The sequence below is a fragment of the Hylobates moloch genome, unplaced genomic scaffold (genome assembly GCF_009828535.3).
Source record: "Hylobates moloch isolate HMO894 unplaced genomic scaffold, HMol_V3 SCAFFOLD_8, whole genome shotgun sequence".
In the NCBI taxonomy this organism is placed as follows: Eukaryota; Metazoa; Chordata; class Mammalia; order Primates; family Hylobatidae; genus Hylobates; species Hylobates moloch.
The window spans coordinates 106,159,020-106,185,932 of NW_026652283.1; the positions used below are offsets into that span (position 1 = coordinate 106,159,020).

Genomic DNA, 26,913 nt, shown 5'->3' on the forward strand with positions numbered 1-26,913 from the left:
AGTTGTACAACGTTGTGAGGACACTAGAAACTACTGAATTGCATACTTTAAAAGAGTGAATTTTATGGTATTTAAGTTATATCACAATTTTCTTTTAATGGGCAGCCTGAAGTCCTTCTTAGGGCATGAGACAAGAGCCCTGTTACCTCAATAACTTAGTAGTTCCATAATTGATCACTATATTACGGTATCATAACTGAGGTTGAGAATGAGGTCCTAAACTAATAAGAAAATGTTAAACTCCTACTGTTTCAAAGAAGAGGGAAATATAAAACTATTTAGAAACAAATTTTATCTCAGATAAATTAAATTTGGGAACCTGAAGGTACACATTTCAGTTACTCAACAAATTCATGCATCTTCCAAAAAGGCATGATTGGATAAATTTTCCATCTTATGGAAAACTATCTTCTTTCTCTGGCTAGAGGCTGAACATTCCTAATCTGAAAAGCTGAAATCTGAAATGCTCCAAAATCAAAAACTTTCAGCACTGACATGATGCCACAAGTGGGAAATTCCACACCTAACCCCATGTGGCAGGTCCCAGTCAAATAGCAGGCACACAATACACGGTTTATTCAGCATCCCCATGGGAGAAATAAAACTACCTTCAGGCTATGTGTATAAGGTGTGTAAGAAACATAAATACATTTCACGTTTAGACTTAGGCCACATCCTGAAGATCGCTCATTATGAATATGCAGATATTCCAAAATTTAAATTCTGAAATCCAAAAGGCTTTTGGTCCCAAGCATCTCAGGTAAAAGACACTCAACCTGTACTAAATCCTATATACTAGCTTTTAAAAAAATAGTCTTTACTGATGATGGTTTCTTAAGGGGAAAATCCCACCCACCCTAACTAGTTCAGCTCTCAAAGTTTTGTTCCTTTTAAGTGCTACCACAGGCATGGCCTCTCCCAAACAATGTAACATTACATAACTCTTTACGTTTGCACAATGCTTTAGTGTTCTAGAAGCTTTCATATACATGATTATGTACGATCCTACGAGGTAGGTGGAGTAAATCTGGTAAAGGAAAGGTACTTGCTCAATTTCACAGTGGTGGATCTTGTGATAAAGCTCAGAGGTTTTGACACCAAGGAGATGAAAAGTGCTCAGCAGGCTTTTAGTGAATAAATGAACAAGACTACTAGATGAATTATCTTACTACTATACCACACTTCCTTCTATATGCTTTCCCATATTTTTCTCTAATTATTTCAAGGGAATCGGGCTTTTTTCAACAATAAAGATTATAAACTAAAGTCAACAGGCCATATCTCATATTTATTCCATGTCCCCACAGTTCTGAATACTTGTGGATGGAATGATTAAAATGTCAATCTGTGAGTCCCGAATGTATTTATGGTTGTTGAGCTGTATCATCAAAAAAGACAAACTAAACTGGAAAACACTAAAAAAAAATTTCCTCTCAAGAGTTTGTGTAAGACTTCAAAACAAAATTTAAGCCCACATTCTGGAGAAACATTAACAAATGAATTAAGACCCTGTTAGTAATTGCATTGTAAAGAATATTTTTTGGTTTAAATAAGGCCTTATACATTTCAAAAGCTATTATTCTCCTAAACTACTGATGGTGGCAGGCACAGCAGCAAAGACATAAGACCGCTACAATTCGCCTACCTATAAGAATGAAGCAAAAGTGCCTCATACTGAGTATAATTAATATAAAACAATTAAAGATTTCATTTTAAGAAAAAAAAATGTTTTCACCAATAAACACAACCCCAATTAATGAGTGTTGTATACATGAAAAATGAATGATTTAATTTAATAATAAAAGAGTCCATGTGATCTCCAAGTGAATTTTCTAATCATCTTCCTTTCACTAATACCAGCCCAGCTGATGAGGCTTCTACAAACAGATAAAAGGGAAAATCTTTATTTAGAGATACTGACAACCAAGCAATCTAGGGTCACACACAAGTAACAAGATACTTACACGTATGCTTACCTTTTTAGAGAAAAATAAGACATGCAGAAGTTATCTGCCTTAGTAACTACATAAAAATATTTGTCTATTACATGAATCATATTAAGAAGATAATGAATAATACATTATATGCCTTCACCATTCCCAAAACGAATGAAGAAAAGAAATGCATGCAAGCCTTATAAATAGCAACAACAGCATCAACAACTAACAATTTTTGAGCCCTTATATGCCAGGCACTACTCTGAGTGCTTTACATGTATTAACTCATATAATCCTCATACAACCCCATGTGGTTTTACAGATGAAGGAACTGAGGCACTGAGAAGGTATGTAACTAACCAAGAGGCTATGTATATGTAGTTTAGCCAGTCTCTCCAAAAGAAACCACTGTGTAATACTGCCTCTAACTCAACGTAACAGGTCCCATGGGTGCGCTGGGAAGAGAAAATTACAGAATGGAAGCAGTATTTGAGCAAAGCCTTGAAGAACAAACGAAAGAGAGAGACAAAGGACCATGCTGCTGCACGTGTGTAGGAGAAGGTTTTCCATCTCTGCTACTACTATTTGGCCTCTGCACACACACGACACAGGCAGAAGTCATGAAGAGATCGAGAGATAGGTGGTGCACACATCCACAGGAAATGTTTAAGAGCACACTTAGGCCAACGCTGGCTTTGAGGGTAGTCTTTCCCATTCTCCAGATGTAACATTCCTGACAGCTTTCTCAATGGCAAAAATGAAGAATATATGTTGACCACACTTAATTGTGTGTTCCAAGAGATGGGAGCTAGACACATGTAAACTGACATGCTACCAGCAATAACTTCTTCTCCTGTGAGAAATAATCTATAGTAAGAGAAAGACAATAAATAATGATACACACTGAACCAGCTGTGTTCAGTCCACAAGCCAGAAAAAAAAAACAAAAAAAACAAAAAAGGACCTAAGAGTCCTCAAAAGCATTCTTAAGTCCCAAAGCCTGACTGGGCAACATTCAGACGAACAGAACTCTGCTTCTCTAAGGGAAAGCCTTCCCTCCTGACCCAATTATGGAGTCTGGTTGAATAGGTAATATGAATAATCTTGCAAAATTACTAAAGAAATTACTCTTGAAATCTCAATGCCACTAAATAGTCTATTTACTTATTAATTTCCCGGTGAAGAAAGTAATTACAATTTTATTCTACTTTTGTATTCACTTGAAAATTTCATTAATGATTAATTTTAGATGTACTCACTAAGAACAGGGGACTCTTTTTTTCTCTCAACTTCATGGAAACCTCTCTCCTGGTTTTCCTCCTATCCCCTATATGGCAAACTCCTTAGCACTCCTCCACTAGCTGCTAGTTCACCCATTTCTGAATGTTATGAAGGCTTGGTTTTGAGTATTACTGTCTGTCTATATTCTTTCCACACACAAACTCATGATTTCCTACGGACTTAAATATTTCTATGATGACAATTCAAATTGATATTTCCAGCTCTCCAATGAGCTCCAAACTCATGTTCAACTGCCTACTTGACATCTCCATTTGGATGTCTCACAGACATTTCAGAATTAACATATCCAAAACAGAACTCTTGATCCTGTCCATCAAACCACTTACCTCTCAGAAATCTTCCCCATCTCAAAACAGGCACCACCATTTCCCCAACAGACTCAAACCCAACCCCATGATTTCCTTCTCTGTTCTAACATTCCCCCTAACTCTGCCATTTACCCATCAGCAAATCTTGTCCACCGGCCTTCAAAAAACATACTTCAAATTACCCTCTTTCCATCTCCACTGCTACTACCATCATCTAGAACACCATCCTCTCTCACCAGATGACTGTCGGCATCTACTCTTTTATCCACCTCCAATCTAGGAACCAGACTGATCTTAATAAAAGCCAAACTGTGCTTGATTTGCCCACAACCTCATTCTGCCACCTCATCTTGTACAACAGCATTCCCCTGCCCACTCCCCACTCCCCCTCAATCCAGCCACACCAGACTTCTTCCAGCTAGCTCCCTGAACATCAGAGCTATCTGCTTTAGAGCTTCAGCACACGCAGTTTGTAACACTAATGGTCCCCCACACCTTATGTACCTAACACCTTTTTGTTCTCAATTAAGATGTCAGCTCCTTAGAAAAGCTTTCTCAACCCAAAATAAAACTAGAACCCCACACTAAAACTCATCCCTTGTTTTCTTCATAGCAATTATTACGTCTGTTTACTTCCCCAGCTCATCATAAAGGCAATTTTTCTGTTTTGTTTTTAAATAAGTTCCAGTTTGTCTTCATAGCTAAAACATAAGCTCTCCAAAGGCTGGAGATGCCTTCCATCTTGTTCATAATTGCATCCGCAGTATACAGTACAGTGCTGATCACATATTGGCCCTTAGAACATATTTAATGTTAAATGAATGTTAACCTCAAAATGTATCTTAGCTTATCTCATTTCACTTAACCTAGTAGGAGATATTTTCTGAACACATCAGCATCTCACATTCTTTCAAGAATATTTTATCTGCTATTTCCCAGGCCCCCAATACCATTTTGAACCTACCCATAGATTTCCCTATTAATTTCTGACTAGCTGCTTTATCAAACTTGGAGACTATCCTTAACCCTGTGACAAACTCTTACTGCTTAACAACATGATAAAATGTATCCAACCCTAATTCAAGCCTAACTCTAATAAACACTTAGAAAGAGACATTTATTCTAAGCCATTAGAGATTAGTACAGCAAGGGACTGCCCCCTACCACCTTCCCAAGCCTCCAAAAGACTATGGAGCATCAATCCCAACCACCCCTCACTGTATCTAACTTATAAAGTCAATGCTGTCAACATGTAAATATCTATTTAAGCCTACCTAATCTCTTACCTAGAAAAGTGTGCTTACTAAAATGCAGGCTCTATTTTCTAAATTAATCAAAACTCCCCGGCTGGATTCCCAGCTGATGGGGCTGACCATGGAGGAACTGAAAGTCAATGAGTGAATTTGAATGTATGTGTCCAACTGAACATCAATCTCTGACTACCTTCCACACAGAAGACTAAAGATCTGCTGAACCAAAATTTACCAAAATCTCTCAAGTCCAGTCAGGAGTCCTCAGCTGGCTGATTACAAAGCTGCACTCAGTTTGGTCATGTCCCACTCCAAACACCTCACTTCTCAAAATGATGGCAAACTGGAGAATAAAAAAAGAAGGAAAGAAAGAAAAAAAAAAAGGCACAGAGAATGATGACATAGAAACCATGTGCAACACTCTTTCTCTGTACAGAGATTTTGTCAGCAACCAATTCACCAACCCACACCCAAGCAAGCTCAAAAATCATAAGACCTGTTTAACAGCTTTTCCCCCTGACCTCAAAGTTAAGATACATCTGGCCAATACATAATTTGAAGAAGGAAAAAAAAATCAATTTAGGATAACTGACATTTGATAATTTTGATAAATATTTACTAAACGTTTTATAACACTTATATTTACACATTTGATAGAAGCTATTTAAACCCTGAATTTAGTATTTAAAACACTCTGTCCATTATAATATATTCAGAATACCATCTGTGATTCATATCCCATGAATATGTAGTTTTTTAAATACTACATATTTTCACCTTATACTACATAGTAAACTATTAATTTCCCATTAATGCAGATAATCAAGAACCGAGTAAGTTTGCTACTGAAATATTGGAGGCTACTTCTAATGTTCTCTTTGGGGTCCATTTTACCTTTTAGGCAAAGCTTATAATGAGATTCTTTTGTTATTATAATATTAATAACTAAAGCCACTTGGAGATCATCCAAGCCATGTGGGTAGTCCCAGAAGTGCCTTATAACCAAATTTAGAGTAAAATGCATAAGGTTTTGTTCCAATGTTTAGGATATCATCCAAAAAACAAAGTATCTATTATATAAACTCTAAAAATTTCCAAAGGGCTTTACATTAATGCAACAAAACAGTAAACTGAATTCCTTTGTTCACTCCCTCTTAAAATGCAAATTTACCTATTCTATTCCACCCACTTCAAATCTCAGGGGTTTGCAAAGTAGGACCATAACACTGTTTAATATCATTTATGAACCATGCTATTACAGAGCATTAACTGAAGTGATGTACAACGGCTTTGATAAGAATGCAAATATTTTACGTTAAACTAAAAAGACTGATACTATTCCTGTCCAATCCTGCCCCACCTTAGTCAAGGGAGCCTGATTCTCAAACTCTTACAGTCCTACTTTGTCACATTTTCTAAACCATCTCACTTTGCCCCTACAGGCTCAGGTTATTGCCAACTGCCTGATTCCACTGCACCCCCTACAGTCTCCCTTACTCACCAACTAACCAGCCACCTAGAATCCAAAGACTGCAAATGCAGGGCTCCATTTGCCTGCTAACTTGAACCTGACACCAAAATGTTCATGCTTAAAGCAATGAGCTGTGCCACTCTTAGGAAACTGCCCTACCTTCAGGCAAAGATTTCCCTTCAGCACTTGCAGCTGAATCTGTCACGTTCTTCCAGTTCACCACTTGCATGTTGGTCTCAAATCATTCTACTCTAATAAACTGTGCCACAGAATTGTGCCTTTGCCTATAGATATGATGGTCATCTTTTCGTAGGATTGGACAAAGTTTTTAAATAAATGTCTCTTAATCGATTATAAATGAAACAATGTATGTGCAAAGAGCAAAAATGATTTCTTCAGTGTATTCTATCATTTAAAACCTTTTAAAAACTTTTACTTCTCTTTTAATCCTAAGATTTCTTGGCTCATGCAAAATTTATATGTAGGAAGGAAAACACATCCCAAATAAACCATAACTTTTCTTCACTAACATTTATTCAATTTTTGAGGACGCAAGTACTATTTTTTCCAAGACCAAAAGGAAGAGGGGGAAATCAGGAGGATTCTAAACAGTTTGTTACACAGTTTGATAAATCTGAAGGGGTATATACTAACCAAATGAATAATCAAAAGATTTCCATTAGATGATGAACTCAATGTATGTTAACATTTCATTAACGGTAATATTTTTATTTCTTGACTATGTCAGGTAAAAGGTATTTATGAAACAACATGCAATAATCTGCGACCTAGCAAAGTGATGGATATTTTGAAATAGTATTCGTTCTTCAACCCTGTTTTCCTGGCATACAACTCCTAAAATCCTTGGAATGTACAAAGTGATGTCTTTTTGTATGCCAAGACTGATGGCTGGCTGGCAGCCCTTAGGCAGCTTCAGGATAGAGGCTGGTGGCCAGAAGAAAGACCAAAGCATGATTAGAGGGTTTAGCCCTATCCTTCAACTTCCAGGGTGGAGAGGGGACTGAAGCTTAAGTTCATAGCCACTGGCCAGTGATTTAATCAATCATGCCTAAGTAATAAGGTCTCCATAAGAGGTCCAACAAGGGCAGGGTCAGCAGGGCTTCCAGACAGCTGAACACATGGAGGCTGACGTAAAGGCGAACAAGAACTCATCCAGGTGCCAGGAGGGTAGCATACTCCACTTCTATGGGGAGAGAAGCTCCTGTGCTCAGGATCCTTCCAGACCTCACCCTATATATCTTTTCATCTGGCTGTTTACTTGTATCCTTTTCAAATATCCTTTGTAATATACTGGTAAACATGGTTCCCTGAGTTCTGTGAGGCACTCTAGCAAATCAAACAAACCCAAAGACGAGGTTTGCGGGAACCCTAATTTAAAGCAAGTCAGTGAGACGTTACAAGAGGCATGGACTTGTGACTGGTAGGAAGGAGGATACAATCTTTTGGGACTAAGCCCTCAATCTGTAGTTTCTGACTCTACCTCCAGGTAGAGAGTGTCAGAATTGAATTTGTGGACACTGATTCAATTGCTTGATGATTTCAAGAACTGACTGCTTGCTTGGTGTGTGAAGAGAAACCCCCAAACATTTGGTTACAGAAGTCTTCTGTGTTGACTGTTGTTTAATGAGAAAAATTTTAAAGGCGTCCTGAGTTTGTGTTTTTTTTTTTTTTACCCCCCACACAATCCCTATCCTCAAACCAGACTCATTTATTCATGTTCTTCCTATAGCCTCCTCTTCCTACAAATCTAAGTTTTGAGGAAAGAAAGAAATAAAAGCCTCACTAACCAACTAAGATGTGGAACTGATAGCAAGTATACAAGCTGCTTTAAGTAGGCCAATGAAGTATATAAATTACCTACCACTGGTTTCAAGAGGGCAAAGAGAGGAAAAATGAGTCACAATCTATGGGTGAAGAGGACAAAAGCTGATAAAAATCTGCTTCATTTGTTTAGGGTCCAGCATCTGGGAAATATAATTCTAGTACTACCACCACCCGTCTAATAACTGAAAATCTCTCTGAAATGAGCAAATAAATTCATTTTCGGTTCCTCTAAAGGCAGAGCTCTCATTATGTACTGATGTCTCCCATTATTTCTCTAGAAAGCCCTGGCTGAAGATGAAGGCTTTTATCAAGCAAAAAAAAAAAAATGGTTTCCCTCTAACTTTAATACAGCAGCGCTAGTTCTACTCCCCAAAATCACACAGAATAAGCTAACTAAAGAATGTTAAGGCTCTGAAAACAGTTCATCACTGCTGTCATGATCCTTCACCTCTCCAGGAAAAATAAATCCAACTCTTTCTTTTTTTTTTGAGAGGGAGTTTCGCTCTTGTTGCCCAGGCTAGAATGCAATGGTGCAATCTCAGCTCACTGCAACGTCTGCCTCCCAGGTTCAAGCGATTCTCCTGCCTCAGCCTCCCGAGTAGCTGGGATTACAGGCACCCACCACTACACCGGGCTAATTTTTTGTATTTTTAGTAGAGACGGGGTTTCACCATGTTCGTCAGGCTGGTCTCAAACTGCTGACCTCAAATGATCCACCCACCTCGGCCTCCCAAAGTGCTGGGATTACAGTCATGAGCCCCTGTGCTCAGCCAACTCTTTTCCAATGTACCTCATGATCATAGATAAGAACTCCCAATTTTCCTTATTTATGAGTTTTCTAAATTCTCTAAGTTTATAAAATGCATCCACATTCTATCAGTGAAATAAGTAACACATTGAACTATCAGGACTGAATACTAGTCCTAGTTTTGCCTTTAAACTCCACAACCTTGGGGAAGTCCTATTTCTCTCTCTGGGCTGCAGACACTGCTGAACCATAAACTTTCCAGTTTCAATAGCCTCAAAGTCTGTATTAAAAACAGTCATTTGCAATATTGCTTTCATTTTGATAAGAAATTTAAAATAAATATCTAACCAATTAATAGAACTGACAAAGGTATTTTACTTAAATTGTCTCCCACAATATTTAAGAGTCCTTAGAATATCATGGTGGATAGCAGAGGGGAGATAAATATACACTACAAATAGTTATGTAGTATGTAGTTATGTATGTATGTATTTATACAAATACACAACATAAATACCTAACTACAAGCACCATCAAAATGACCTCGTAGTTTACTCTTACCCAATATAAGCAGAAGTTTAAGCATATACTTAGAAGTTTAAGCTTAAGAAGCTATTTTTCTAGATCGATGCTGCCCAATACAGTGGCCTCAAGTCACATATTGGTATCTCAATTAAAATTAAAAATCAGTTATTTAGTTGCACTAGTCACCTTTCAAATACTTGATGTCCACATATGGCTAGTGGCTACTGTACTGGACAGGGCAGACAAGGAACAGGTCTATCATAACACAAAGTCCTACTGGGACAGTGCTGTTCTAGAGCAGTTCACCTAAATCTGTTTTGCAAATGGAAACAGAAAAGCAAGACCTCAAAACACTTGAGCTCTGAAGTCAGAAACAAGGTTGAAATCCTAGTTCTGCCATTTACTTGCTATGTGACCTTCAGCAAGTTAGTTGCTTAACCCTTCTAAGCCTGTCTTCCCATCTATAAAATGCTGTACAAAACTACTATCCACCTCAATGCAAAAGCATAAGAATGACACAACAGATTTTGGGGACTCAGGGGTAAAGGGTGGGAAGGGGGTGAGGGATAAAAGACTTCAAACTAGGTTCAGTGTATACTGTTCGGGAGATGGGTGCACCAAAATCTCACAAATCACCACTGATATGGATTGAGATATACCTTTAAAGGCATCTCATTAGGTCCCTAAAGTATGCAGACATTCTGTTTGACAGTTCTAAATGAACATTTATTTAGAAACATAGCCCAAAAAGCAAACTGACAACAAAAATGCAATAATCAAATTTTACACTGTCTTAAAATATACTAAAACATTTTACTTGTTTGCAATAAAGCTTAGTTGATTAATTTTAAATCAATGAGCATAATAATTACCGTAAAGAAATTTGGATACATGAAAGAATACAGTTTCAGGGTATCTTAAAAGATAAAAGGGGTATGGGAATTAAAATATTACATGTTGGAGAGTAATACGACACTTCCTATCTCTAAAGTGCTTAGGTAATAAATCTGAAATAATAAGTAGTTATAAAGCTGGGCAAACTAAATAACAAAATGTTCTGTTGCTATTATAAAATACAGTCCCAGTGTGACCATTTAATATATATTTTTCAGACACATTATTTTATTGTTCTTAAAGCAGTAAAGAATTAAAAAAAATTAAAAGACCAGACATAATGGGCACTAAACTCATTTTACTATTCAACATTTTCTTTTATTAGCAAATAAATATTTTTAAAGCTATGATTAAAGGCAGACTTAAAACAATAACATTCTGAAATAACAAAGCAAAGAATTTTTCTGATGGTGATTTTATTGAGACAGTTGTCTTCCCTTAATACAGTTTTGAAGTACAGGTACATGACAGCAAACTACTATACATAAAGTTCCCCATTTGAAATAACAAGCAGCCAGCCTTTTAAAGCTCTATATTGGTTGTACCTCAGGTGAAAAGTCAGCCTCAAGGTAAAGGCAAAAAGAAAACATACTCTTCGCAGTAATGAAGGAGCTCATCTTAAAAATTATAAAAGAAAGTACAGAAATGAGAACATAAACAAGCTTGAAACTCCTGAAATTTTGAACTGCCAATGGAACCTAAGGCAAGACCATGCTCTCTCACTCTCTCTCTCACAGTACACATACCCCAACTCTGCAGCTATCCCACCTGCAAGTGCTACTCTATTCTTCTTAACTGTTCTAGTCACTTAGTACACGCATTTGCAATGTTATTTAAAGTTTTTTTGTCTTCAAAAAGTCTATCCAAAACCACTCAACACTGTAGCAACTGAGTCAAGAACTCACAGGATTGAATTAAAAATACTCCTCAATTACCTGTTTTAGATAAAGGAAAAAAAGATGGATACAAATAATTCAGTACCCTAAATAAATAACATAGGTCCTCAATGCATATTTAAATTTTATCATGTTAATGACTGCTCTTAAAAACTATGCCAGCATTTTGCTAACCAATACACATTCACATAAGCTTTCAGTTATTCATATTGTACGTTTACCAATAATATGCCTCCCTCCAAAAGACTCTGAGCTGGCTTACAAAAATGTATGTAGTATGAAAGTACAAATGAAAATATGGATATAAAAGAGGGAAAAGGGTAGAAAAATAAAATACAACCAGAGAGTTGAGGTTTCTACACAAAATGCAATTAATTACTAACACTGAGGAGCAAATAAGGCTATGAGTTTCCAGGCAGCCAAACTAAATAAAGAGGGATGTATTATCAATTTTAAGATCTGTAGAGGCCATAGAGACAAATCCATTTCTGCCAATAGTATCACCATTCTAGTCTACAAATATAACACTCTTTGAAGTCATCCTTGACATCATTAACTTTGTCTCTCAAAACCACACCAACAACAAGGTGGGCCAGTTCAAAAACGTCTCCCATTTCCACTGCCTTTTTTTTTTTTTTTGGTCTTCCTAGTATCACATCACCAAGTCTTATATACCTTGAACCTGTATTCATGCAATGCTTTTCTTACTGGATTCCCAAACTCTTTATATCTTTCTCCACTCCATATCACAAATTAATTTCTATGACACAATTTTTTTAAATCAAAACTTCAATTTCATTCTCTTTTACTCAGTATTTAAACCTCAAACTACAGCGACTGGTAATTTTAACACCGTTCCTAGAAAGTCCTAACGAATCTTACCTCCCACATGGGAAGGAGGGCCAACCTGTTAAAACTCACTGTCCCAAGAGTAACTACATTAAATTCTCCCCTTTTATGTTTCTGCTCACATTCATTCTCTTACCTAAAGCCATCCCTATTTCCTTTTACCTTTCCAAATCCCACCCATTCTTCAAAGCCAAGTTCACATCCCTCCTTAAAGATGTTTTCCTGGCCGGGCGCAGTGGCTCACACCTGTAATTCCAACACTTTGGGAGTTGCTTAATGTCAGGAGTTTCAGAAAGTGGTTGAAAAGACTAAATGACATCATATACAGAAATCCTTCAAAAGTTAAAAACTGCTGTGCAAATATTACAATAAGCAGAGAAGAAAAATAATTAGTGTTAATAATTAGATTTTGCATTGGTTGTTCTTTGTAGAGATCACACATATAGACATTGTTCCCGATTTCTGTCTCAATACCTTCCTATTCTATAATTTCAAAAAATAACCCCCACACACACTTTCCCTACATACCATTTTTGTTACTATGATATGGAAAATACACTTTTCGGCCGGGCACAGCGGCTCACACCTGTAAAGCCAGCACTTTATGAGGCCAAGGAGAGCGAATCACTTGGGATCAGGAGTTCGAGACCGGTCTGGCCAACATGGTGAAACCCGTCTCTACTAAAAATACAAAAATTAGCCATGCATGGTGGTGTGCACGTGTAGTTCCAGCTACTCAGGAGGCTCAGGCAGGAGAACTGCTTGAACCTGGGAGGCGGAGGTTCCAGTGGGCTGGTATGGTGCCACTGCACTGCAGTCTGGGCAAAAGAGCAAGACTCTGTCTCAAAAAAACAACAGAAAAAACACTTTCTTCTATAAAATGGCTCCCATGATTACTAAAATGACACAGTAGTTAGGTTTATGTCCAGTCACAGCCTCTTCCCATTTCCACTGGGAATGCCTTACCTAATGAGTTAAGACAATGAAAAAAGTAAACCAGTTAGAATACTTATACTTTCTGATTCAAAACTCAGTAAAGCTATAGTAATCAAGACAGTATGTTACTGGCATAAGAACAGACATACAGACCAATGGAACCAAATTGAGAATTCAGCAATAAATCTTCACATTTAAGATTCACTGATTTCCAACAAGGGTATCAAGATATTTCAGCGTAAAAAATAGTCTTTTCAACGAATGGTGCTGGGACACTGGGTATACACAACCCAAAAGGAATGAAATTGGACCCTAATCTCATACCACATACAAAAATTAACTGAAAAAGGATCAGAAACCAAAATGTAAAAGCTAAAACTATAAAATTCTTAGGAAAAAATATAGATGTAAATCTTCGTGGCCTTGGATTAGGCAATGGTTTCTAAGATATGACACCAAATGATCAAACAACAAAAGAAAAAACAGATATTCAGACTTCACAAAAAGCAAAAACTTCTATGTTTCAAAGGTCACTATCAATAAAGTAAAAAAAAAAATTCACAGAATGGAGAAAGATAGTTGCAAATTATATATCTGATGTACAGGACTTATATCCAAAATATATTTTCAAAAAACTCTAACAATTTGACAATAAAAAGACAAGTCATTAAAAAATGGAGCAGGATTTGAACTAACATTTCTCCAAAGAAGATACACAAATGGACAATAAGCACATTAAAAGATGCTCATCCATCATCCATCAGAATAATGCAAATCAGTACCACAACAAAATACCACTTCATATCTACTAGGATAGCTATCATTAAAAAAAAAAAAAAAAAAAAAAAAAAAAAGGACAACAACAAGTGCTGCCAAGGTTGTGGAGAAAAATGGGCCCTCATACACTGCTGGCAGGAAACACAGACTTACTATATAACCCAGTAATTCCACTGCTAAGTACATACCTAAGAGAAATGAAAACAAATGTCTACCCAAAAACCTGTACATAAATGTTCGTAACAGCATTATTCATAGTAGCAAAAAAGTGGAAACAATATAAATATCTATCAATTGATGAGAAAAAAATAAAATGTAGTATATCCATAAAAATGGAAGTTTATTTGGTAACAAGTAGGAATAAAGGCCAGAGCAATTAAGCAAGAGAAAAGAAATAAAGGGTATCCAAATTGTAAAGGAAAAAGTCAAATCCACCATGTTTCCAGATTACATGATGTTAAAACCTAAAGACTCTACCAAAAAAAACTGTTAGAACTGTCAAGAAATTCAGCAAAGTCGTAGAATGCAAAATCAACACACAAAAATCAGTGGCATTTATACATGTCAACTGCAAATAACCTGAAAAAAAATCAAGAAAGCAATCCTATTTACAATAGCTACAAACATCATAAAATGCCTAGGAATCAATCTAACAAAAGAAGTGAAAGATTCATAGAAAGAAAACTATGAAACTGATGAAATAAATAGGACACCAAAAAAATGGAAAGGTATTCCATACTCATGGATTGGAAAAACTATAACAATATTTTTACATGACAAGACTACCCAAAGCAATTTACAGATTCAATACAATCCTTATCAAAATACCAATAACAGTCTTCACAAAAATAGTAAAAAAAAAAAAAAAAAAAATCCTAAAATTTACATGGAACCACAAGACCATGAATAGCCAAAGCAATCCTGAGCAAAAAGAATGAAGGTGGAGGCATCACATTACCTGACTTCAAAATTTATTACAAAGCTATAGTAATCAAAACAGCATGGTACAGCATAAAAACAGACACATGGATCAGTGAAACAGATGAGAGAACCCAGGTATAAATCCACGCATTTACAGCCACCTTATCTTTGACAAAGGCATCAAGAACACACAATGGGAAAAGGAGAGTCTTTTCAATAAATGGTGCTGGGAAAACTGCATAACTATATATGAAGAATGAAACTAAACCCCTATCTCTCACGACACACAAAAAAAATCAAACCAAAATGGATTAAAGACTTGAATCTAAGACCTGAAACACTACCGCACAATGGTCTGGGCAAAGATTTCTTGTGTAAAATCTCAAACGCACAGGCAACCAAAGCAAAAATATACAATTAGGATTACATCAACCTAAAAAGCTTCTGCACAGTAAAGGAAACAATCAACAAAGTGAAGAGACAACACACAGAATGGGAGAAAATATCTGCAAACTATCTATCTGACAAGGGACAAGGGATTAGTAACCAGAATATGTAAAGAGTTGAAACAACTTGACAGCAAATATATATATATATATATAAAATCCAATTTAAAACAGGCAAAAGGGCCAAGCGCAGCTCACACCTGTAATACCAGCACTTTGGGAGGCCAAGGCAGGAGGATCACTTGAGGTCAGGAGTTCGAGACCAGCCTGGCCAACACGGTGAAACCCAATCTCTACTCAAAATACAAAAATTAGCCAAGTGTGGTGGTGCGCGCCTGTAATCCCAGTTACTCAGGAGGCTGAGGCAGGAGAATCACTTGAACCTGGGAGGCAGTGGTTGCAGTGAGCAAAGATATCATGCCATTGCACTCCAGCCTGGGTGATGCAGTGAGACTCCATCTCAAAAAAAAAAAAAAAACAAAAAAAAACAAAAATCAGCTGAGCATGGTGGCACATGCCTGTAGTCCCAGCTACTCAGGAGGCTGAAGCAGGAGAATCACTTCAACCCGGAAGGCAGAGGTTACGGTGAGCTGAGATCACACCACTGCACTCCAGCCTAAGCGACAGAGAGAGACAACTCAAAAAAAAAAAAACAAGGGGGCAAAAGATGTAAACAGACATTTCTCAAAAGAAGACATGCAAATGGCCCAAGGGTACACTAAAAAATGCTAAACATTGCTACAATGCAATACTATCTCACTGTGGTTAAAAAGGCTTAGACCAAACAGACAAGCAATAGCGGATGCTGCCAAGGATGTGGAGAAAGGGGAAGGCTCGTACCCTGTTGTTGGGATGCAAATTAGTACAGCCACTATGGAGAACAGTACAAAAGTTACTTACAAAACTAAAAACAGAACTTCCACATGATCCAGCAATTCCCATACTGGGTATATATATTAGTCCGTTTTCACGCTGCCGATAAAGACATACCTGAAACTGGGCAATTTACAAAAGAAAGATGTTTAATGGACCCACAGTTCCACCTGGCTTGAGGGGCCTCACAATTATGGTGAAGGTGAAAGGTATGCATCACATGGTGGCAGACAAGAGAAGAATGAGAGCCAAGTAAAAGGGGTTTCCCCTTATAAAACCATCAGATCTCGTGAGACTTATTCATTACCATGAGAACAGTATGGGGGATACCACCCCCATGATTCAATTATCTCCCGCCAGTCCCTCCCACAACACGTGGCAATTATGGGAACTACAATTCAAGATGAGATTTGGGTGGGGACATTGCCAAACCATATCAGTATATATCAAAAAGAATGGAGATTAATGTATCAAAGAGATATCTGTACCTCCATGTTTACCCAAGTACCATTCACAATAGCCAAAATATGGAACCAACCTAAGTGCCCATTAACAAATGAATGAAGAAAATGTGGTATACACACACAATGGAATATTTAATTCAACCATAAAAAAGAATGAAATCCTGTCACGTGCAGCAACATGGATGGAACCACAGGAGAAGGTTAAGTGAAATAAGCCCAGCAGAGAATGACAAATGTCACATGTTCTCACTCTTACATGAGAGCTAAAAATGTAGATCTCAAAAACAGAGAGTAGACTGGCAGTTACCAGGGGCCAGGAAGAGGAGTGGGGGGATCAACAGGAAAAAAACAATATAAATATATAAATGTATATTCACTGAACTTTACACTAAAAATGGTAAAGATGGTAAATCATGTATGTATATTTTACCTCAATTAAAAATATTTTTAAAAAAGAAATACTTGGATAATCAAGTTCGAGACCAGCCCGGCCAACATGGTGAAACCCCCGTCTCTACTAAAAATACAAAAATTAGCCAGGCGTGGTGGCGCACGCCTGTAATCCCAGCTGCTAGGGAAGCTGAGGCAGGAGAATCGTTTGAATCCAGGAGGTGGAGGTTGCAGTGAGCCGAGATCATGCCACTGCACTCTAGTTTGAGCGACAAGAGCAAGACTCCATCTCAGAAAAAAAAAAGAAGTACTAATGCATGCAGCAACATGGATGAACCTTGAAAATATTACACTTTGTAAAAAAAATTTTTAAAGCCAGACACAAAAAGCACACAAGATTTCCTTTATACAAAATGTCCAGATAAGGCAAATCTATAGAAACAGAAAGTAGACTAATTGCTGCCAAGGGCTGGTGGTGAAAGAGCTGGGGGAAAATGGGGAAGGAGTGACTGCTAAAAGGCATAGATTATTTTTTGGGAGGTATCAAAATATTGCAAAATAGACTGTGATGATTACAAAACTCTGTGAGTATACTAAAAACCTAAAAGTATAAGTGAATTTTATACTTTATGTCTCTATAAAGCTGTTATCAAAAGACAAAATTAAAAAGCAGTGCCAGTGTTCCATGAGCAGATCCTTGAAACACATAGAAATAGAAGTGTAAACTGCTAGTATAACTACATCCTCTTTTTTGGTTTACTTCCTCCTTTTACTTGTTCAATTACTAGACCAAAAATCAAAATCCAAATAAATCATTTTACCTTAATCTTTTCTTCCAAAAAGTAATAAGGATTCTCTGTCATTCCCCTGCTCGTAAACCTAATACAAACTTTAGCAGTAGCAGATCATAGTAGCATTTGAACAAGTTAGCTTCTCTGTGATACACAGGAACAAGTTATCCTTTGGATGATGACGATTTTAATTTTAATTTTAATTTTAATCTGGAGATTTTCTGGCCCACTAGCTGCCAGTTCTCCACTAGCACCGAGGAAGTATAAATGAACACACTGACAGGCACAGATCTAAGATCTTGCTTTTAACAATTTGTGAAGAACTGTGAAAGTTACAACCTGTAGTCATTTATAAGGGGCAGTGAATCTACCTGTTAGAGGTCTGTAAGGATAGAGCATCAATTTGACCCACTCTATCCATCTAACCTGGTGTGCAAGGCACCAAGGTAACAAGCAATTCTAACCAACTGCCCAGCACCTCTAACTCAGCAGTACTATGAAAACATTTATTGATCAGTGGATTTGTGAAGGCCTCAGGACAGAACCCTTGCAAATGTCATGGGTCAGTTATGTTAGCCAACACGAAAGTCAAGGCCAAGAAAAACATATTCCACTACTTATAGGAAATACTCTAAGCATATACCAAATTTCACTCAAATGAAGTGTAATTTTCTATGCCTATGACCCTACAGACTCTATGATTTTATGAGCAGAAATTTTTTCTTAGCTATAAAGTTTTGTTTTAAAATATTTACCCACTAAACTGTGAGTAATGTTTTTAAAAAGGATGACATATTTAACCCAACTTCAAAAATAAAACTATCTTACTGCATTTTTACTTCAAAGACAACAATAAAGTGAGAAAAAACTGAAATATGTAAAGGCAAATATTTCCTACATGAAATAATTCAATCTATTAAATCATTTGTGGGTGTTCTTTAAAATAATATTTGTTTATTCAAAACCTGAAAAAAAATTAACCAATACTATATTAGAATAACTTCCTCTAAAAATGCCTTACATAAAACTTTATCTACACTGAATGCTGTGATTTAGGGTGACTTGATAGTCTCAACTTCTTTAAATAACAGATTTGCACAACGCTTAAACACATACAGTTCCTTCAATATGATTCCAAAAGAAGCTTAACTAGATGCCACATAAGAGATGCACCAAAATTCAGAGGTTCCATCTAACCTGACATACACACAGTATTGGGTTGTACCAGTCTGTTAAGGTTCCCGAAAATAGGATAAACCATACTCTAAATGGAACGTGACACACACCCACCCCTACCCAGACAACCAACAGAAAAAATCGTTCTCCCTTCTGACTAAACAGGTAAAACCCACAGATGTTCCCTCACATATAATCTTTACACGTGACAGCAGACTAACAACTACCCAAGGAACCAAAAGGCAGAGTTTTGAGAGGCATGTGTGATAGGAGAGGTAATCCACAAAGAGAGCAGAGTAAGGGGATGCTTTCTTCTGAAATGAGATATGACTTAACTGATTAAGTAAAGGACTCTGACTTCTATTAGGCAGATAATTTTAATTTGCTCTGTTTTGATAAATTAATCCATTACAGTCATTAGGCCAATGCACGCAGTGCGGAACTTGTAAAAATCAACCACAAAAGCACTGTTAACTTTGACCAAAAATAAGCCAAACTAACACTACGATCTAACCTCTTTCTGAAGATGGTAACCACATTTTCACCGAAATACAGATGGGAAGATTAACTACAAACCACAACCAAATATCTGACACCAAACAATCCAAAGACCACAGTGATGCACTTAATAAGCACACCAAACATCCATATTAAGAAACACAAGCACACAGAAAATGTAAAACTAGTTAATCAACACTTATCAATCAGCTACAGCACAGAGGATCCTTTGCTTGCCAAAGGGAGTGCCATACGAAGGTAAATAACCTTTCTCTCTGCCTGACCCAGTCCAAGCAACCGTTTTAGAATCAATAAAAGGAGCCAAAGCCACTGCACTGCAGACTTAGCTTCTAAAGCAAACTTATCAGCTATCTAATCCTCAGCCCACAAGTGAGAATTTCCTTGCAAATTCCCAAGTCAGAAAATTAACTAAAGTAGACATCTTCCCTGAACTGTCTGAAGGGCTTATTATGTGTGACTTCTACATTTAAAAATTAAAACCTGTAATATACATGTTGCTCTATTTATGAAGAGCTTACATATGAACTAGTAATGATATCATTAAGGCTCAAAGACAAAGTAAACCTCCAAATTTCAGATGACACTATAGTTAAACGTTTCTTTTACTTTTAATAGAACTATGGTTCAATTATTTTAGTTTATTTAAACAATAACCTTTATATAGTTCCTTTCCTCGGTTATCTAATAGCAAAATTGCAGTCTACATCACATGATACTGTATGTGGATTTCATTTATTAAAAATGAGCCTTAAACAAACTTATTAAAACAAAGTTGTTTATTTTGCCAATGATTGGGGTTGTCAAAATTTAAGCAAAGAAGTGTATAAAGTTCACTTATTTATCAGTTCAACTGTTCATAAAAAAGGTTACAAAAATAATATATGTAATATATTAATAATATGGGTTTTTTTTTAAAGATTCAGACCATTAAAACCAATATTATCCTAAGAAACAAAGGATGTTAGGTTTAATTCAAACTGGAGTTTTTCCACAAATCCATCCGCTTATAACCATTGACCACCAAAAGCTGAACAATGATCGGCCATCTGAAACAGCTTTGATGTAATACAGTCCTAAGAGTGACAAAAAGTCTTATGTTAAACAGTTTTACCTAACAAAGAAATATTTGTTCTATTTGAGTGAAACATTCTTTGAATATTATTACTGTAAGTTTATAAACTGTACATGATTCATTTGAAGAACCATATTAGATTCACCACAAAGTAAGTCCTATTAGAATTTTTCCTACACAAAAATTGTTATCTTTGTTTTTACATAAAAGTAAGATCACTAAAGTCAGAAATCACACCAAGCAATAAATTCTACCTGCATTCAATGTTGGGAAAATTTTTTATTTAATCGGCCCTCTCACCTTCAATGCATAAGATTATCATTTTAAACCAGAAAAACTCCAGGTTGGCCTGGTTCCAATGCTGACCTCATCTCAAAACAGAAATAAGTGTCTTAAAAATAACCAAACAGCCATCTTCTAACTACTGCACCAGACCCAAAGCAGCAGCATAAGGTAAGAGGTTATTTTTCTCCTCTTTGTCCATGTATCTGTATAACATTAACCATTTCCAGGTAAGCACTTTTCTTTCCTAAAAGTTAACACTGACCAGAAGATTCGAGGTCATGATCATAAAGGGAGAGAGAGTTTTACATTTAACATTATTGCCTCAAATAACCCATTCTTACCTAGTCACAACCAATGACCATAAGAAATAATGTAAATCATGAAGAAACACCGTTTAATGTGTCTGCATTTTAAAAAATCAAATTCCAACAAGATAACAATTACAACATAGCAAATATTTTAGCCATGCTATTATTCTATCATTAAAAAAACCACTTAAAGCCCTAACACCTCTTCCACTAAAAGGTAATTGTATTTGTTACCCTATAATTTCACTGTCTTATTGTTACTGCATTACACTACTTTTGGCAACTCCGTTCAACCACTACAAACATACTTGCTGAACATTCCATTTCTGCACAGAGATGACAAAAACCATTGTCTTCCACAGTCACTTAAGTTCAAACAACAATGATGTTTTTACTAATTAATCAGACTACAACAACAGCTGCATATAAAACCAACAGTTCAAATGCACCTTCTGCAAAAGATACAAGTAAATAAAAAACCATAAGTACTTACCTACAGTTGGGAGGAGGGTCCAATGTAATTTCTGCAAGCTCTTTCTGAATTCTTTAAAATAAAGACAAAGAACATTATGTTAAAAATATCTTCATTCTTAACAATTTATTTCATTAAAACGTTACGTTTTAATAATATTTCCCTTTGGTATATTAGTTTGAAATACTAATTCTGTATAAAGCGTCACATCCAACAATAAAGTAGCAATTTCTGCTGGGGTTTTGAGGATGCATCTAAAGGATGAGACTACCAGTGCATGCAACCTGTGGAAGGAACACTATGACTTCACTGAACCATTGACAGCACTAATTAAAATTTCTAGAGCTGGAAATTTCTGCCACACCATTCATGGGTCATTCTAACTTCTGTTTTGTATTACAGCATTCCCATAAAGGATGGAAAGCTGATATTAAGTTAAATCCAAGCATCCTGACTGATAGAATCAAATGGTGAAGAAAAGATTCAGGATCTCATTCCAACACCTGAAACTGCCATCAAGATGCATATGGTATTCCTTCCTGGAGCCTCTAATTTGGAGCAGGTTGGGACTTTGAAGTTTAACACTATTTCATCTGCTAGAACTACCCTAATATTACATGAGCAATTAATGTCATTGCATGAGCTTCATGCAAAAAAAAAAATTTTTTTAAGCCTGTTCTATCCTCATGTGTTACATTCTTTTATTTTTAACGGCATCTAACATCCTATGTACCTATAAAAAGGCTGAAAGTGCGCCACTGTTTTCTAAGACTATACTTAGCAATCCCTTAACTATCATTCATACATTATTAAATGTAGGCTTTGTTAAATCAAATACCAAAAAATTCTCAAAACCGTTTCTTCTCCTTTGCCTTGGTTCTTAAATATGGGGTTATTAATAGCTGGATGCCTGTTGTCTGGTAATTACTGTGACAGTATATGGATAATAACTGATTACAGTATCTTTAAAAAACAAAACAAGAATTTGAGCAAAAATATTTAAACTCAATTTCATTTTACTTCTTTTTCAAGACAACAAACTACTAGAATAAATGGGAACCCTCCAATAGAATTGGTATCAACTTCCCAAAGGAACTGCATGCTACTAATATAATTTTCACTTCTCTAAACCACGTGATTCAAGGTTGGCAAGGCATTATGAATCAGAGCACGGCAAAGAAATTCAAAGTCAAAAAAATGCCACTGTAATTCTGCTAGGCCATTAAATTGAGTCCCTGGGCAAGAATACTGCTCACACATGCTTGCTTTCTCTCCCTGTGCCTCAGTTTTCCGTCCTGTAAAATAGAGGTTAACTAGAACAAACTCCGTGATCTCTTTTAACACACTGTAACTTCCTTCTAATATGGATTCTGTGAAGTATTTATATGTACACAAAGTACATATTACCCATATTTAAATGACAGAAGTCTCAAAGATTTGATACAGGAGAACATATTTTATGGATTTCACACAGAAGTATACAACAGACACTTCAAAACTCAATGGCTAAGTCCAGGTTAAAGATGGCAAACTAGGCACACACACTTTCACTTCTCACTCATTCAGGACCCCACTGGGTGGGTAGGGGACATACAGAAAATGCAAAAAGGAATAAACAGCAAAGAGAAGGGTGGTGGTCACCAATGAGTGAGAAATTTCAATATATTTCCGCAAGACAAAACAAATGAGTGTAAATCAAACAGGTTGAGACAGGCAAGAGGGGGCTGCAGAGTGTATACTGATAAAACAGACTACTAAAGGGGGCATAGGGGGAAGTAATCAGAAATCTCAGAAGGAAAAACAGCTGCATAAGAAAATCACAGATGAAATATGAAGCAAACTAAAATGTAAAATAACTTTAATTAAGTATCAGACATTGGGGGTGAGTTGGGGAGAGAAAGATTTGATCTATTGTGCCTAAATGCTATGACTCATTGAGAAGCCCAGAGATCACGACACTGGCCTTGTAGTTAATCTAATCGTAATATGCTGTTTGGTCTGGCATTGAATATTTACAGTTATAATAAATGTACAATTTATTGGTCTTTTACTTGCAGACAAAGCATAGAAGATTGGCTGTTAGTTGCACTGTACAAAGTAAATGTTATTAACCTTGAAGATGTAAAAATTAAGTGTAGCTAATATAAACCAGCTAAAAATGGATGGAGAAGATATTATCCCCAATTTACAAAGTAGAGAATAAAAAACATGTTATTCATAGAAATAAGAAATAAAGTTTAAATATATATTTTTAGACTATAAAGGCAACCAATAATCTCTTTAAAAAGATTTTAACTAACATTAACTGGGAGGAAGGAAAAGAAAGGAAGAATAGGTAAGCAAACTAAATCCTCATATTTCAGAGGAGGGAATCAAAAGATATTACTTCAATTAACAATTCAATGAGAAATAAGTGTATTATTTAGAGTTGTACAGAAAAAGAAGGAGTAAGACCAAAGACAGCTAAACAGTCTGCTTCAAGGGAATGGAATTAGGAGAACTAGGGGCAGGGGGTGGATAAAAAAAACTGTTACTTTCCATTTAAAAAAATCTATGTACCATTTACTTTGTTATCAGAAACATGACAACTTTTAAAAATTGTTTTTAAACTAAGAGAACCAAAAGAATAGGCATTCTAAAAAGCATGCTTAAATTGTCAAAGGAAACTATTTTTAACATAAAAAAACTTCTTTGCAATTTTCAAACAACACATCTTGCTTTATATTTATACTGCCCTTTAGGTTTAAAAAAAAAAAAAAAAAAACTCATAAATCCTGGGCCAGGCTCAGTATTGGTGGCTATGCCTGTAATCCCTGAGCTTTGGGAGGCAGACGCAGGAGGATCACTTGAGGCCAGAAATTCGAGACCAACCTGCACAACACAGTGAGACTCCTCTACAAAAAATTGAGGAAACTGTTGGTAATAGTGATGTGTGCTTATAGTCCCAGTTACTCAGGAGGCCAAGGCAGGAGGATCACTTGAGCCCAGGAATTTGAGGCCACAGTGATCTATTATCATACCACATACTCCAGCCTGTGCAAGAGTAAGACCCTATCTCTAAGGGAAAAAAAACTGATAAACCATAATTTTCTGTCATATAATTCTATACAAAATTTGAACTCTAGATCCCTACAATTCTAGGTACATATTATTCAATACAAAAAGCAATTTACTGATGAATTCAAGTCTGAGCAGTGAGTCAATAATATTATAATATATTTTGAGCCACTGTCACCTAAAATGGTTGTATTTCTCTTGACAGAAAAGATTATACTAAGAATTGCTATTTAAACGGTTGTAAGATGTCCTGCTGTTTTCGATGACAGCAATTCAATTCTATCTCAAAAGTTGTGATCATGGTATGTATTAAGTTTCTCAGCCTTGACAAGTGGGATAAGGAAGGTACCTATTTCAGGCACTGTCTCTTAGGGTTAGGAAAAACGAAAAGTATCAATAATTCACACTTACAGTATACCTTTCCCATGATGATCTTTTACCATTAAAAGTGATTAGGTAAATCTCACGGAATTCTCTAAGTATCTGTTTTATCAGTCCCCATTTAAAAGGCAAGCAAAACTAAGGCTAATTATTTTACACTGGTAAGGTGAAAGATGGAGAACTATTATCCTGCTAAGTCAAACAAAAAGACTTCCCTCATCAGAACTTTTAAGACAAAATAATTTTACACAAAAATCACCTGGACAATTGCCTAAATTTCCAATTTTCATAAGACAGTGCCACCTCTTAGGTTAGTATGATACAGAAGTCAGCAACTGCCCATTGTTACTGAGACAAGTCAGGAGCAATACACAATTAAATTTCAATGTATATTACTCCACCTTATACCTTAACTGTTCCAGGAATGAATGATAAGACTACAATAAGAGTATTGTGTGGGACTGTTATTTGCTTTAAAAAAATAGCAGGGGAGGGGAATCATAACAATCATGATTCATTCAGACTTAAATGAAGAATATGGTACCAAAATTATACAGAACAGAGAAGATATGAAACACTCATTTTAACATCAATATATTGGGCTAAGGGTTCAGAAAAATGAAGCAGTGTATATGTACTAACATGTTTAAAACACACACATACATTTCTTGAGTTAAAGAAAATTCAAAAATTTACTCAGAGCCAAGTAGAACATGAATGTGTGGATATGCAGATTCGCAAAGTAATTTCTTAGCAGGAATTCTTTTTAAAAACCCTTCATCCCATCTAGATAACTTTCTATATTCCCTTACAGACTACATTCCTCAGTCAACCTAAAAACCCCTATTCTAATCAATTGAATCACCAGCAAAAACCTTCCAAAATGAACTTATTCTCAAGAAAGCATCATGCAACTAATTATTAAAAGTTTTTAAATGTCGAAGCAATCTTTAGAAAACACATTGCCATTGCAAATAAGAAGTCTAGAGTTTCACTCTGCATGGTGGTATATACTATCTATCTATGATTCTGAAAGATCATTGATTTTTAAGACACACCATCAATAATTGTGCACATAAATTTTAAGATGTGTCCCAATTTCAGAAACAGTAAAAAGTTTTAAAATGTACATTTAGAATGAAGAAAATACAGTAATTACAAAAGATTATCTATAAAAGTACCATTTCATTCTCATGTGGAAAACAAACTTAGACGAGCCCATATGATAAAAGTTCAAACTGGAATACAGTGGAATCAATCATTCAACCTAACAAAAATTTAGAGTCTGAAACCAAAAACTATACCTCGAACAGTATCATATTGAATGTCCAAAAATAAAATCACCATGTCTACTCTAAACAGTTAATTTAGAATAAATATGATTTAAAATTCACATTTACAGATGTATCAACCCGTAAAAGCAGCAGAATAAATTCAATGAAGATCTCAAAATAGATGTTTTATTGAACTGACTAGTCAATTTAATCAAAATAATCTAAATCTGTCACTGCAGATATAGTCCAACAACAGACTTGCAAATATAACAAGAGTGATATAGACATATCAAGAGAACAGGCTGTGATAAGAGCATGACAATTTTTTAAGAAACAAACGCTTGCCAAAGAAAAGCAAAAATGCATCTAAGATGTAACTGTAATCTTTCCTCCTAACTCTGAGACAGAAATTAATTTCTACTGCTGTTTAAATACCTACTTAAATGTTTTCTGTATTATATACCACTATTCTATAATATCACAAATGAGATTTTTCAAATCATATTTCTATACCAGCTTATTAATTCTATAATTACTGCATTACAATTATTAATTCTACAATTATAGTACATTTCATATAATAACTGAGCACCTATGGGCAAGCACTTTTCCTAAGTCACTACAAAATGTATTTAACTACGGCACCTGAGTATTTCTAGTTTAACAATAGCATTAAGGCCTCCAAGGTCAACATATACCTCATTTTTCCAAAGTTTGTACCAAATAGACTTGAAAAATATCACTGT

General features: G+C 35.9%; 1 protein-coding gene across 3 annotated transcripts in view; it reads right to left on the minus strand.

The window, feature by feature from the left end:
- Positions 1-26,913, minus strand: part of UBE2E2 (ubiquitin conjugating enzyme E2 E2) — a 388,450-nt gene that overhangs the window by 352,800 nt on the left and 8,737 nt on the right. For all 3 annotated transcript variants that reach the window (XM_032162302.2, XM_032162303.2, XM_032162304.2), the window contains exon 3: positions 21,477-21,527. In XM_032162302.2, the coding sequence (XP_032018193.1) occupies positions 21,477-21,527 (51 nt within the window). The remainder of the gene's footprint in view (positions 1-21,476; positions 21,528-26,913) is intronic.